This window comes from Lolium rigidum, chromosome 1 (assembly GCF_022539505.1).
Source record: "Lolium rigidum isolate FL_2022 chromosome 1, APGP_CSIRO_Lrig_0.1, whole genome shotgun sequence".
In the NCBI taxonomy this organism is placed as follows: domain Eukaryota; kingdom Viridiplantae; phylum Streptophyta; class Magnoliopsida; order Poales; family Poaceae; genus Lolium; species Lolium rigidum.
Window position 1 is genome coordinate 193,490,807 of NC_061508.1, and position 15,237 is coordinate 193,506,043.

Consider the following 15,237-nt stretch of genomic DNA (forward strand, 5'->3'; position numbering starts at 1 on the left):
GCTTTCTTTGCCAAGAAGTACAAGACAAAGTTCCCAATCTCCTTCAATGAGAAGAAGAGAACGTGCTACAACTATGATGAACATAGTCACTTTGCAAATGAGTTCCCTTATGAGAAAAGGGTTGACAAACCGAAGTACGTCAAAGGTGCCAAGCCAAAGCTGAAGCCAAACCCAATAAATGCGAGATACAAGAAGAACAAGGGAAGAGCTTTTGTTGGTACTGAGTACATTTCCGATGAAGAAAGATAAGATGAGGAGAAGGAGGCAGGAGTGGCTGGGTTGGCCTTCTCCGAACCTGGGTCACTCTTCACATATGACTACTCCAAGGATTACTCCACGGAGTCTTCGACTCCCAATGTCATTGGTTCGTCCTTCATGGCAAAAATGACTCATGATGAATATGATGACTCCTCCTCCTCTACTGTTGTTGGCTCTTATCTTATGGCAAGGGAAGCAAAGGTAATGGAATCCCCACCATCTCTATCTAGCGTTCTTGATACTGATAAAACTGCTAATCAAGAAGAAGCTATTCTTAGAGGTCTTTTCAATGTTAGATGCACCCTTCATGGTGATGCTCTTGTCAAGTTCGATTACTTGATGGATTCCCTCAATGAAAGGAATGAATTTCTTGATAAATTAGAATCTCATATGGAAGATGAGAAACGAAGATTCAATCTCCTAAGACAAGAGCTGAAAAACGAAAGGTGCATATCTCAAGGTCTTAAGCAACTAGTTGAAACCTTTGAACTTGATAAAATCAAGAACCTAGAAACTATAAAAAGGACTCAATTAATGGCCCCAGAGCTGGATGCTTCAAAGAAGGAGCTTGAAGTTGCTCATGCTCCTCTCGCCAAGGATCTTGACCATCTTGAAAAGGCTCGCAAGCTTGTTAAGGATGAGCTCAAGAAACTTGGGGAGAATCATGACCTACTCCAAGATACCTATAAGAAGGCTCTTGGATCATTGAGTGATTCCATTAATGTTGAAAGTGTTGTTTGTTCCTCTACGTGTTATCATGCTAAGCTTATTGAGGAACATGCTCAACTAAAAGAGGAAATATCTCTATATGTTGAGACCAATGAATATCTTGAATCCTTGGTAACCAAATATGGTCTCAACTATTATCCCAATGACTCTGCTTGTGAACAAGCAACTATTCTTGAAGAAAATTCCAGGTTGACAAAGGAACTGGCCAAGTTCACCACTTCCAAGAATAAGATGGGATTGGATGACCTTTTGAGTAAGCAAAGGTCAAACAACAAGAAGTATGGACTTGGGTATGCTCCCAAGCCCTACAAGAAGAACAACTACAAGAAGGAGAAACCCGCTCAAGAAAAGAACAAGAAGGTCACTAATGATGACAAAGCCCCAAAGAGCAAAGCCACTAGTGGTGACCGCACGGGACCTAACAATCACTATGCCTTATTTGTAGATAATTATGGTGATGTTTATGCTGTATATGTTGGCCCTCGCAATGGCTATGCTTATAGAGGGTACTCAATTTGGGTACCAACAGATCTTGTTGCTATTGAAAAGTTGCAAAGGAACCCATTAATCGATGGGTTCCTAAATCCTCTACTTAATTTTGTAGGGGTATTCCTCCGGTGGTCCAAAATGGGTGTTTGACAGTGGATGCACCATCATCACCGCCATCTCCACTCCGTCCCGCTGTAACATCTTTGGCTTGATACTTGTCTAGTTCATAGGGTTCGAATTCACGCGCCGCCTCTGGGAGGAGAACCGCCCGATGCCATGGCTGGATGCAAGCCTCCCTGGAGGAGGCTGGTACCTCAACTCTAGGCGTATGTCGGTCCCTCCCGTGCCACGCGAGGGCTGAGAGCCGTGACGAGGTGCGCCGCCGAGCCATCTTTCCGGCCGACCTCTGAGAAGATCCGGCATACGTGCTCAACTCCTACAACTGGATCTCGTTCGGGACGCGGAAGTTTGACGCGCGCCGCTGAGCGGGATACCTCGGCGACGTCGACTACTTTGACCGCGAGCTCACTGTGGACGACGACGACGTCGACGTGGACAAGGATAAGGACGCCGAGGACTACGACTCCGCCAAGGCCGAGTACTAGGCCTCGTCGGACTGCCATGTCCAAGGTGGAGACAACGACCACGACGATGGCGGCCCGGCGTGGGATCTAGAGACCTAGACGCTGGACATTAGCGAGGAGGAGGCCATTGCCATCGCAATGGCCAATAGCGAGCTCGACCAGCTTGCATTGTGGGACGGCCTCGCCATCCAGCTTTGTGAATCGCCGCTGGCGTAGGGGAGGCCGGCGACTCCTCTGACCACGCCGGCACGTACCTAAGGGCGCGCCGTCTACCGCTCCTTCGAGCGCCTGGGATCCGTGGCCACCTTCAACAAAGCCTCCTGCTTCGCTGACGGTCTGACAATCACCGCATGCTGCCCTTCCTCCTCCACCGCCGGCGTACCGCTCCCATGGCGGATGCCGGAGTTCATCGACCTCGTTAGCGACGACGAGCAGTAGTCCGTAGCTAGGTTTTAGCCGGCCTTGCTTTTTAATGTATTTTTATAATTATGTAAATTATGAGTTTTTAATGAAAAAAATTATGCGTCGGGCTGTTGGGGACACCCCTAGACGCAAATGGACGGGCGGTCGATTTCGACCATTCGGCCCGACGCAAACGGACCATTCGTGTCCGTTTTAGCGTCCGATTTGCGTCGCCCCGTTGGAGATGCCCTTAGTCGAAACTACAACGTTGGAGATGCCCTTAGTCGAAACTACAACCTCCTTCTCAGTACTGCCCAACAAAATATATCTCCAACAAGTACTTTGGTCCTTGTACTACGCTGGAGAGGATTTGGTCCTTTGGTTTATTGCCTCGACCTTCCTGATGGTGGCTTGGTCCATCATGTCTTGCATCTGTCTCAACATAAACCTCGCCTTCCTGATCAAACGCCGGTTCTCCATTGTTACCGAATACAGAGGAGTTGGAACCTATCACAATTCTTGATCATCGTCTGGTGAACAAGGGCATCCAGAGACATCTGCTTGGGAAGCATCTGAATCTCAAGTGGACCGCAATGTCATGACGTGCAGCATCTGAATCTCAAGGGGACAGCAATATCATGATGGGCAGCAGTGACGTGCCGCCAGGTAAACTGATGACCGATGAAATTTTCCACAAAAAAAAGAAAGATAACTGATGGTGAACAGGAAATAGAGCGTACTATTAGGTTTTAGCTGATGTAGTTGGCTGCAGACCCTAGTGACAGTGTAAGTGAGCCTGACCATGGGGTCATGTAAGTGTTGACAGTATAAAACCCGATGTGGTCTTCGTGAAAGGTAAGTAATGACCATTCTAATCCCATTCTACCTGCTCCCTCTCCTATCGCGTTCTTCCTGATCTTCCCCAATTTCTCCTCTGTTATGTCCCGATGGAAGACATAATAGTAATAAGTAACTGTAACTCAGATGGTCTATTCGACCCACCTGGCGTAAGAAACTGTCACCAAGAGCTACCACATTTTCAAAAAAAGGATTCATACTGGAGTTCAGATCAATCTGGCAGGTATCTGAAGGACAAAAGAAAAAACATGAACGTGACAAGAACAAACATGCTGTTGCTTTTTGTTGGAAGGGAGAAAAAAAGTCTATTGCACAGTGAGGGAGTCTTTAAACATTGGGAGGTGGCCAGATCTTCCCGAAGAGCTCCTCCACGCGGCGCGCCTGGTTCGCGTATCCCTCCAGACCAGAAGCAAGCAGTTCTTCAGCAGCTGGCCCCATCGCAGCCGCAAGGCTCAGCTGGTCCCACTTAACAAGCTGCAATCATGATCAATCGGAAGTGTGGATAGTCAGCATACAAATACCAGATCAAAACTACATGATCATGGGATTTCGACTGAATTGTTCAGTCATGATTAAGCATGTATGATTTGCATACATAAGGATGCAATTCATCATTTTCCCTTTCTTCTAATTCACCTGTCCTCCAGCTCTTTTCTCTAGTAGTGGAATTGCACATGCCAAGTGAAGATTATGTCTACTTAGATATATATACCATTAGTCTGGGTCTGTGGGTATGACTTCTACAGCACTGCAGCAGGTAGCTGGGTTTGGTGCTAAAAGTGATTGTTTATCCTGTCTAACCAGTGTGTAGTTGCCATCAATAATCATGATAATGAATAAGCTGCCAATTGAACAGTTCAGACATATGAATTTCGCACAAAATACAGCATAAGCAGACGAACCTCCTCTTCAGTGAAGTTGTACATCTTGTCAAGGGAAGGAGTTAACCTCTGGACATAGCCATACTTTTCATCAGGATCAGTGACAGATTCATCCAGAGACTGCAATATCTTCACGGGCACGATGATGTAATCAATCCTACATTTAACAAGTATTAGTTCTCTGGTTTTACACCCACACCTATGGATTTGGCTATACAGTGTACCAACAAAATGTGCCCAAGATTTTACCCCAGAAGGCTAAATACATCTTGCTTGTTGCGTACGGCAGCTGCCATCAACTTTGTTTTGTACCCATTTCTGTGGATATATGCATAAGCTTTCTTCACCTGCATTACAACTAAGAATTATATACGATACCAAGCCCTAGCAAAGTAGCAGACAAATATAGTCCAGTACAAATATGGAATTATACTGGATTCCACATTAACTTCAGCATTTAATTAGGCAGCTCCTGAATAGGTGTACTGCTGTTCATTCATACATTAATTATGACGGCCAACATGGCCAACATTAATTATTAAAAAATGTAGTAGTTCGCTTAATTCACATTAATTATTCAATCAAGTTGTTCCTGTTAAGTAATATAACATGGCCAACATGGAAAACCAACATATGATGTGCTGAAAAGGTAGATTATGAGAATTTTGACGAGCTAGTAGGTGTTCTGCTTTTGCATTATGGTGGAAAATTGTCAAAGTACCCAGGATAGAGAACACGCCAAAAACAGAAAGAACTCTCTACCCAAAATACTCAGCACATTTCGGATGTACACAGAATCCAGCTTATGGGCTAGGCGCCTCTGCAAGGAGGCCAATGTCATGGCGAATGATGTGTGCTACTGAGGTTGCGTCTGAGTTTTGGCTTCAAAGAGATTATAAGAATCAAACGGAATTTTAAAATAAAGTTGAATGATAAAATAAATGAAAGCATAGTTCAAATTTACTTGCTGATAGCTGGCCACAAGAGTTTTGAAACCTTTCCATTTTTAGCTGAATATCCAGGCACTGAACACAAGACTACTGTGAAAAGCAACACTAGGAACAGAAAATTTCTTAGTCTGGGGAGTAGAGCAGCCCCTCTTTCCAGATATTGGCTTATGCTGATACACACAAAATTGAAATGGGAACTGATGCTTACCAAGGCGAGCCCAGCATCTTCTCCCTTCTTTAAAGCTTCATCTATCTCTGGGTCACCAGAGTGATTCCTTGCCCAATCCTGTATAATTTATGGTCAGTAGTCAACATAATATCAACATTTTAGCATGAGGTAATAAAAATAGATGATGAATTTACCCGAATACGCCCTACGAATATTTGGACGACAGATGCACCAGCTTGTGCTGCTGCTGCTGCTTGTGCAAAACTGAGGAAAAGATGACCAGCCAAAAAAAGGATGTACACAAGGTTTCAGTTATTAACTGTTTGGTCACAGTTTCATATTCTATGGAGAAAAAAGATGACTGCCTTGCCATGTTACATAAACTGAAAGACTATTGTGTGCCTTTTAGTACTAAACTTGTTTTTTCTGTTAATTAGCAAGGCCTATTGGGTTGTCATGAGGAGCCTATCCTACAACCACAAGATTGCCACTAAAGTGGTGGCAATCCTCACAAACGAATGCCAGATCTCTCAAAATTAGTTCCAAGTTTGTTCACATGGGTTATTTAGTGCCTACTATTAAGTTTCAAGCACCAACCATAACGACCAAAAGTACGAACTGATGGAGAAGGTTAGGCAATCCACATATACTGATATACTTCAACACCCACCTCCAGCTCTTTATCAATCCAGCAATAGTAATCCAAATTATCCATTTCCCTTCGTTAACCCTGCCTTTTCCAAATTATCCTTCACGATAGGAATCAGACCATAGGTCCGTGCTACTTCCCAAGATTACCCTCTCCGCTCTCCAATTATCCCACAAGTCCCTTATCCGTGAGATGAGTATTTATACGTTACTCCTCCGTCCAGAAATATAAGGCACGGTGATTTTTCACAATCTCCAATGCATAAATTTTGACTATTTTTTTGCTTATAATATTCCCAAATATAGTAAGAAAATAGCATATTTTGCAAGACAAATACAGCAATATAATTTGTGCGTGATCAATACATAAATTTTGAACGTGTTATGGTATTAGTGGCCAAAACTGTAAAATGTTGACTGCTCGCATAATTATGTGTCTTATATTTATGGATGGAGTACAAGACATATTCAACTGACAACCTCTTCTTGTGCTAATACAAAAGTGTTGTAGGTACTTATGTTGTCGATAGGAAAAAAAGAATACACACAAATATGCACTTTATTAGCTATTAGCCCTCTTCAACTTTCTGCAAGTTCATATTCAGTGAATTAAAGGCAGTTCTTTGTCCCCATACAACTCAACTAAGCAAACTGCAAGTATGTACCTGTAAACGAATGTTAGATGTGTCTGAGTTCCTTCAGACTCAAGCAACCTTGAGGCCTCTATACCCTGAAAGTAAGCAAGTTGAGACAAAGATAAACAGAGGCAGCAGGTATGAGACACGCCAAACTTAGAGATTACTGTGATGAATACTTACTTGCCATGTAGCAGGAATTTTGAATAAAAGACGTTCTGACAAAACACCATGTTCGTTATATATCTGCAACAGTTCATGCACCTGAACATAGACGAATCAAATATTGTCCATCAGACTGTGACTGTGGAGCACAGAAGCGTTTTCTCACACGATATCTGACAGCTAAAACATACATGCTTTGCTCACAAGCATCAGCCAGAAAAAGGATACGAGTAAGACATATCTTTAAATGACAAAAGTTAGATAAGAAATAACTAGACATGTTTTGATCCTGAGGTTTGAAAAAGTTCAAGCATCAAGGTTTCAAAAAAAAGGATATTACAAGCATCAAATAGATACTTCAGTTCCCCGCAAAAAAAAGGTATTTCAGTTTTGTGGAAATATAGAAGTGAAACAGAAGTAACACTGATATCCAAAAAATATGTCGGTGTTGATTCTTAATGATAGAGCTAGTTGGCATATTGAATATGAAAGTGATCAAAAGAGCTCAAAGCAGCCAAAAAACAACAGAAAGATTTTCAAGTCTGTTCCCAATTTGGAGGGAAAATAGATTCACTTGGGAGATTAGAGTGCATACTTGAGCATCGGAATATCAGTTATTGTCTAGATAGTGGGGCAAATATAGAGATCTCAATTATGTGTATCGTTTTTCCCCAACATGGTCTCATGCATCAGATAACAATTCCACTGTCCAGTGAAATATCAAGCTTATGTTAATTCTAGCAGTTGATTCATTATAGGATTTTTAAGCCATAAGAACTAAACAAATCCTTGTTACATGACAAATTTCAAATAAAGCTAACTGATTAGTCACTCATGAGTACCTGCACGTCATAATGTGATGAAAATAAGCTGCTATGGTCTACGGGTAAATGTTTCAGTCACGTCAAAATAAATTGGCATTAGTCCTAATAATCATGCAAGTAGCTAACATGTTCCCATTATTCTCCTGAGGTAGTGAGGACGATCACCTCGATATAAGAATAATGACCATTGCCATGCACATTTAGCGTTGAAATACACAAACTATTGGAGAAATTGAACTATATAACTAGATTCAAATAAATGCATGGTCACAAAGCTACAACACAAGCGGAATTTCAATACACTCCCAATTGTATTGAACCTCCCATTCCTTTGGATATAACATTCCAGACTGAACATGGTGACCTCCTAGGCGGTAATAGGTCACCTTCACTTTTAAATAGGTATGCATTAATTTTTATATTTGGATACATATCATAAAATGAACAAATGCATTGGAAAGTATGTATCAATTGATATTATGAAAAAATGGTGCATATTCCTACCAAAATAGGAACATGTGAAGAAAGGAAAATCATATAACTAACTCGTGGAACTTTGGTACAACTAAAAGATTCAATCAAAATACTTTGAAATACCTGGCTGGACAAGGTGGCTAGAAAAATCGAGATTTATGGGTGGACCTATGGCACGATGGTATTAAGAAGGGTTGCGATGGAGCAATGGTTATTTTGTAGTTCTTTTTGAGCAAACTGGGGCAACCAGGGGTGTAGCACAATTTGGAGAGAGAGAGAGAGAGATTCCATGTCTGGAGACTGTGCAACTGGGAGAGGCAACCACTTACCCCCTCGGTTCCTAATTATAAGGTGTAGTCATGAATAGGAACATGATTTAATCCCATATATTATAAAAAATTATGGCATGCTCGCATATACAAGTCCACAACAATCTATGCAAATCAGATACTGAGTATTACAGAAATTCCAGTGAATTTTGCATAGCTTGGCTACATATTTCAGTTAAGCAAAACAGCAACAAAAGAGAAGAAGTGCATACCCTCTGGATGATCCCTTGGGTATCGTAAGCCAACCGAGCATCTATTTCCGTTGACACCCTTCCAGGAACTTGATTGGACAGTTCAGCTCCAACATTCCCCAGGGCCTGTCAATTTTTTGTATAAATTCACCTCCTCGGGTGAACAGAACAGTGATACTGAAACAGAAATGCAGTATGCGCACCTTGGTAAGGTAACACGACATCCGGTCCCCCGGTTTCTCCATTGTGTTACATTCGCCATCTACCAACGCTGTATCTATCGCACTCTACAACAGTGACACAACCCGAACACTAATCATGTCACTCTTCCTCTTTTCCTTGTGAGGAATCGTGTCAACTGTTCTAGTGTAAGACTCAGTTAATATTTTAGTAGCTCCTCACCTTGAACTTGGTATCCGGTAGCCCCACGATCCCGAGCAGCAGCGAGGAGCTAACTGTGGCCGCCGTCGGCGCAAACCTGCAATTGGCCAGCAGTACAGTGTATCACTTACCATCAGTCAACAAGATTCACTCAACGGGAGTAGAGGAGCAAAGAGAAAAGTTGTTACTTCTCGAAATCATCGAACACGACGGTGTCGGGCACGATCTCACTGAAGCTGGATACCACGTCGAGCTCAGTGACCACTTCTGCCACAAACGAACAAGCAGACAGCGCGGATCAAGACTCAAGAACGCTATGCATCATAAAGAAGCCGGGGAGCATGAGGAAACCAAGAGAGATCAGTACCGTCCACGGGGGAAGACGGCGCGTTGCCGCCGCCGGCGCGCGCCACTAGAACCGGCCTCCGGAGGTTGAAGACCGCGGGCTTAGCGGAACTTGCTGACGAGGTCCACCGGCCGACCTGGAGCAGCGATCAAGAACAGGTGAAACCTGCGAAAGGGCCGGGGAAGCGGCCAAATCGAGCAAATGGGAGCTCGTTGGAAGGAGGACGAAGAGGAGGAGCAAGAAAATGTACCTGGCGGGAGACGGGGATGAGGGAGGATGAGGCGGGCGCAGAAATGGAGAGTGCCATGGGAGCTGGGATCGCCATGAGACAGGGAGAGTGCCAGAGTGGGAGATGGGAGCATAAATGGCAGGATCGCAAGTCGTATAAATTAACTCTCCAACAGGATTAGTTCAACCTATTGGTGTGTGACCATTGTGCCCTCGAATGAAACTAGAGTTATTTATTTCGTTATATACACCCCAAATTTGTGCTTTGTTAGTGTTTCCTGCAGCAATGTACTAGATAAGGGAGTTCATATTTCAATAGAATTTGCAGCAATCACAACTAGGAAAAGACCGGCGCACCTTTTAATGTTTTAGGCGAACAAAGGCGGAGCCATGAAAGATGGGTGTTGAAAGATAACGTTTTGAAGAGAGAGTCTTTCCTCGGAAATTCAATTCGGTTCCCGGGTGCATATGCTCCCTCTATCAAAAAGTTATATTTCAAAATGTCAAAAAAAATTGACAAAAAATTCTACATGTACATATCCACAATATACGTACCTTCGTCAAGTTTCGCGAGGAACCAATATGTTTTGTGGTCTGTGTAAAAAAGAGAAAATTTATCTCCTGAAAAGCCTTATTTTCAGCATTGAATTTTGTCTTTTTTACACACGTCACATGACAAGTCGGATTTTTATGAAACAACTTTGTGAGAACGTAGCACGTGAAGATGTACGTTCGAATTTTTTGTTTCAATTTTTTGAAATTTCAAAATATATGTAACATGCATTTCAAAATAAAGGGAGCATATGCTCCCATGTGCCAAAACACCATTCCCGTCTTTCGTCCTCTACTTTGTTCTTGCTGCGGGTTTCTAGGCCTGGTATCTTATTCCCGAGATTGGAAACATAGTCTAAGGCGTTGATAAATAGACAATTCAAATATTATGTTAGCCCCAAAAATGGCTATGCACTAGAATTAAGGAGCGCACTAGGCATCGTCCATGTGATCCTAGGAGCCCATCAACCTTGCGACAGTTGTTGGATTAGTTTGTGTCTAGCTTTTTATTTTCCTCGTGAGTGGACCCCACCATTATTTGTTTTTTCGTCTTAGGTGCAATCTTCAATGCTTTAGGTTGCCCTTGCCTATTTTGTTTCGGTATAGAACCCAAATGCCATGAGCAATTTCTATTCTCCTCTTACAATCTCTCATGGTTGCCAATGTGAGGCGGCAAAGCGCAAATAGGGCCGCTGCGTCTCATATTTTTTTAAAAAAATATTGCAAAATGATCGTGAAATGGTGTTTGTTTTCTAATAAAAAATTGCAATAGAAAAAACCCATTGTCATCACCTTGTCTTTGCGATTCAGAGGAGGCGTGCCTAGAGCATCACTAGGGGAAGATCCCAACTTGGCGGACCAACAAATGACTATGAAAATGTAGTAGCTTAGTAGAACGAGAATGGAGAAAGGGGTTAGAGAGCTGTCAAATGGGGCGGGGTGGGGGGAGAGAGAAGGAGGTATGTGGCGAATAAGAGAGGAGTTTTACACTTCATGAGATTCTCATCTTTTTTTCTCTTTTGTCTAATATGTTGGGTGAAGGGTGTGCAAATCTACCAGCAAGGTTGGATCGATTCCCTATATTAAAGGACTCCAAAAGATGTAAGACGGTATGAATCGACACAATAGGACTAACATTTATTTCAGCACTAATATTGTTCTATTTTTGCTAATAAATACTACATTGATAAATCTCAACCCCTACTCGAAATTAATGCACTATCTTAATTATATCTAACCGCATTTTCAAACAAAATAGTTATTAAATACTAGTAGGTGCCGAATTTCTAGGTTACATATGAAGTAAGCTGGAATGTGAATAATTGGACTTTTTACCTAGAGCTTAAATATATTTGTATACATGTGCTAGACGCTTGCATACATTAATATGAATTGAAGAAAAGTATCACGTTTTGTTTCGCAAAAAAAACACTTTATGTGTAGACAATCTCAAACAGTTATGACACGGGATAACATTTGGTAGCAAAAATAAAGTAAGGTATGGCCGTATGGGCAGTTTGGTAATCCACAGTGGCTAGCTTGGTTACCATCGCGAGCTCCATGCCTCCATTACTCTTTTCTTGTTTGTTTATTAGCTCCGTGTGCGTCATGCATAGAGGTTTCGATAACATCGAGGCTCGAGCCCGAGGAGCTTATCTGCTGATGCGGTTTTGGATTTGGACATTGCTAACTTATTTTGTTCCCATCGTCTTTCTATTTGGAATACATGATCAGCAAGAGGAAAACGTACTGAGTGGATCACGCAAAATTTTGTTTGATCTCTAACAAACTACGTGTCTTTCATTTAATTAAATATTTCCTTTTGCCACTTTCAGTCTGAAACATATCCAAAAAATATTCTTAATTAAGATGTCGAATACAGTGCGCACCTTTGCAATTAAAACATGTTTAAGTTTCTAATCAATGTTTGCTTATGTTTTCAACACTTGCAAATATGCATTGTGTGACAGGTTCTGAAAATCCGCTATATGGTAAGTGTTTTTTCTGTATTTTTTACAAATTTTCCATGTAATATACTACATATAAAGGCTACATGGGTTCGTCGAGCCCTTGGTCCTCCGGTGTTCACGCCCGAGTGTGTTATGTTTCACACAACTCTTCAACCTCAACTGTAGTTCCAAACGTTAATTTCTCAACAGTAAATTCTCAACAGCGCATAATTCTTCGGAGGTAATTCCCCCTATATAAAAATTCGTCTAAAGGCTATTCTTTGAAATTAGTTGAAATTCGTCTAAATTCTCAAATGGGTGCACGAACGATAATTCTTTGAAATTAGTTCTTCCACACCTCTATATAAAAATATAATATCTAAAGGCTACACAGGTTTGCCGAGCTCTAATCCTCAAGGGCACTGTTCATGGGCAGTTGCTGTGCATGTTGGCCCACATTTCTTAATATTCATTGCAATGATTTTTCTTTATAATTCCCGACAATAATTAATCCGGAGAAATCCTTAGCTTTGGCACAAAAAAAATGACAGTATTTTTTCAGTGAAAAACTCCAACTTCGGCAACAATTTTGCCAATGTTAACTATTTAACAATAATTATTCAAGGCGCATAATTCGTCTTTAGTAATTTCTTATGAGTGTTTCATCAACAGCGCACGAAGTGTGGTATGTCTTACACAACTCGTTAACCTCAACGGTAGTTTCAGACGGTAATTTCCCTATATTAGTGTCTCGGCGGTGCATAATTCTTCGGCGCTAATTCCCCAATAAATATTCCTTCGGCATCGGAAGGGCAATTCTCTAACATCAGTTTCTGCACCTCTACTGGAAAAAAACTGTTTATTGTTTGTTGACTCTTTTATCTAGAAAAATAGTAATGCATACTATAAGAAAATACTTATGGGAACACATGCTACTCCTTTCTTCTACATTAACTTAAGAAAATAAGTAGTCCAATTTCCCTCGCCTTCTTTTACCTAGGGAAGAAATTACCTTGTTTATCTAAGGTACCATCATGTACTTACTCTGCCGTATGCCGTCCATTTTACATGGGGAAATACTATTGTCTTCTTATACAGTGTCTTCCGAAGAAATATACCTACTCCATCTTCCACCGCGTCTGTCAGCTGGAGAAAATATTACTATCTTCTTTTGTAGCAAGTAGGGAAACAATAATACTTCACCATATGTTGCCTCTTTTAGTCGTCGAGAATACTGCTACCTTCTCTCTATGGTATTTCTAAAAAAATAACTTGCTATGCACCGTCGCCTTTTTCAACTGCGGCGTATTATCCTTGCTCCGGGCACTCCAACTACAGTGTAGTGCTACTGGTAGTACTATCTTATCTTTTTCCCTTGCCCTACAATTTGGTGATTTTTATCCTTACTACCTTCTTTTTCATCGCTTCACGGTCACCTACGTGCACTGAAAATCTTGTATAGTACTATACGAAGTACTATACGAGATTTTCTTCTTTGGCATGCCCAAGCGTGTTTACCATGTGAGGTGCCTGCCTAATCAGGCAGGTGAGTACGTATAATCATCCTTAATGAATTTCTCTTTTGTTCTTTAAACTAGTCACAATGGGAAGTATCATATAATAGTATCATGCACATGATACTAGTTTGTGATACCACCTCCACAATGCATAGTACATCATAATATGGTATCATGCTTATGTCATATTTAATGTTTTGTAGAATCTCAATGCAAATATGTGTACATGATGTATTTGTCAAGAAGTTTTCTAGGTTTATGTGTCATGATACGGTATCATATTATGATACTACTCTCATCTCTCACCTTATTAATTGATGTGACACATCAGATTTTTGCCAACATGGCATGTATGATACTACTTATGATACTCCCATTGGAGCTAGTCTTAGCTCATTCAATCGGACAAAACCAAACCTAGGAAGAGGACTAATCCGTCCGTAGATCGCAATTATGATGTACCGAGTATCTGAGGCCACATGACGAACCGTCGACGTAGTTGAACGGGACTAGTACCCCGCAAGAACGGAAAAGCAGTGTATAGATAGAGTGCACACATCAGTCAATCAACAATAAAAAGAAGCTCTCCGTTTCCCAAATCCGGAAACGTAATCCCTGCCCGGTCGCTTTCCTCGCCCACCCTGCTCGCCGCCTAAAAATCCGAACTAATCCACGCAAGCGCCACTTGTTTTCCGACCCACAGGCTGACACGCGGGCCCTCTTCCGGACTGTTCCGGTTCACCGGCCGTGAGCCGTGAGCTAGCCTGCACCGCACGCGTCGTACCCTCTCTCGCTGCGCGCGGGCCCAGCCACATCCCGACGCCCCTCCCCTATCCACGTCAGATGAGTCGCTGCGGGTGGGCCCTTCCTCCTTCCTCCTCGCCCATGTCTCTGGCGTGAGCGAGCCCGAACAAAAAAAGAGAGAGGAAAAACCGAGGCCAGGGGTGCAGGAAGACGAGAGCGGGCGGGGAGCGAGATAGAAATACGAGCCCCCAGCAGCGGGAGATAAGCCGCGCCCGCCCAGCCCTAACCCTAAACTCCCCCTCTCCGGCGCCGCCGCCTCACCGGACGGCAGGCCTCGCCGAGATCCGTACGACGCCTCCGCCTCCGCCTCCTCGTCGGCCCCCGCGCCGCGCCGCGCCGTGGGCGGCCCGCGCGCCTAGGTGCGTCTCTCTCCCTCCTCTTCTCTGTCCGTTCGGGCGCGTTGGGCGCGGGGTCGGGCGGGCAGTTGGGTGCGGTCCGCGCGCCGTTGGCAGATGACCTGATGGATCGGGGGGCGGGGCCCGTGTTCGCGACATGTCGACGTCCGGGGCGCGGGCTGGTTCCTTCCGTTTCTCGGCGCGGGGGTGGTCGATCTGAGGGGAACGCGGCGGCCTGGGCCTGTCTCTTGCGTCGAGTCCGAAGATGTTAGTAGGATGGCCATGTTCAGGGCAAAGGAATTTGCTCGTTCTGCGGCACTCCATAATTTCAGGAAAATATGCAACCCCTAATTTGCACGCGGGTCTATCTCAGATGGCACTGCTTCGCGCATAAGCTGCTTCGTTCCATTGTCCTTCAACCTATACTGCTTAATTATATTGTGAATTGGTAAAGTAATACGTCACCTCGGCTTGCTCACGCGATGAAACCTGTCTGCTGCAGGTGTGGCCGAACCCGTCTGCTCGACCCGGCGTCCTGC

At 43.1% G+C, this 15,237-nt stretch overlaps 1 protein-coding gene across 2 annotated transcripts; it reads right to left on the minus strand.

The window, feature by feature from the left end:
• Positions 1–3,474: 3,474 nt before the first annotated feature.
• Positions 3,475–9,678, minus strand: LOC124687112 (transaldolase). Of its 2 annotated transcripts, none has more exons than XM_047220957.1 (13): positions 9,564–9,678; positions 9,335–9,449; positions 9,156–9,231; positions 8,989–9,064; positions 8,790–8,873; positions 8,608–8,712; positions 6,787–6,867; positions 6,634–6,698; positions 5,515–5,584; positions 5,360–5,437; positions 4,451–4,548; positions 4,223–4,358; positions 3,475–3,794 (listed from the first exon to the last, which is right to left on the minus strand). In XM_047220957.1, the coding sequence occupies exons 1-13, from the start codon at positions 9,636–9,638 to the stop codon at positions 3,648–3,650; spliced, it is 1,206 nt and encodes a 401-aa protein (XP_047076913.1). In that variant the 5' UTR covers positions 9,639–9,678; the 3' UTR covers positions 3,475–3,647. The 2 variants fall into 2 exon arrangements, with proteins under 2 accessions (XP_047076913.1, XP_047076907.1); XM_047220951.1 differs by having other exon boundaries at positions 9,156–9,234.
• Positions 9,679–15,237: the final 5,559 nt, after the last annotated feature.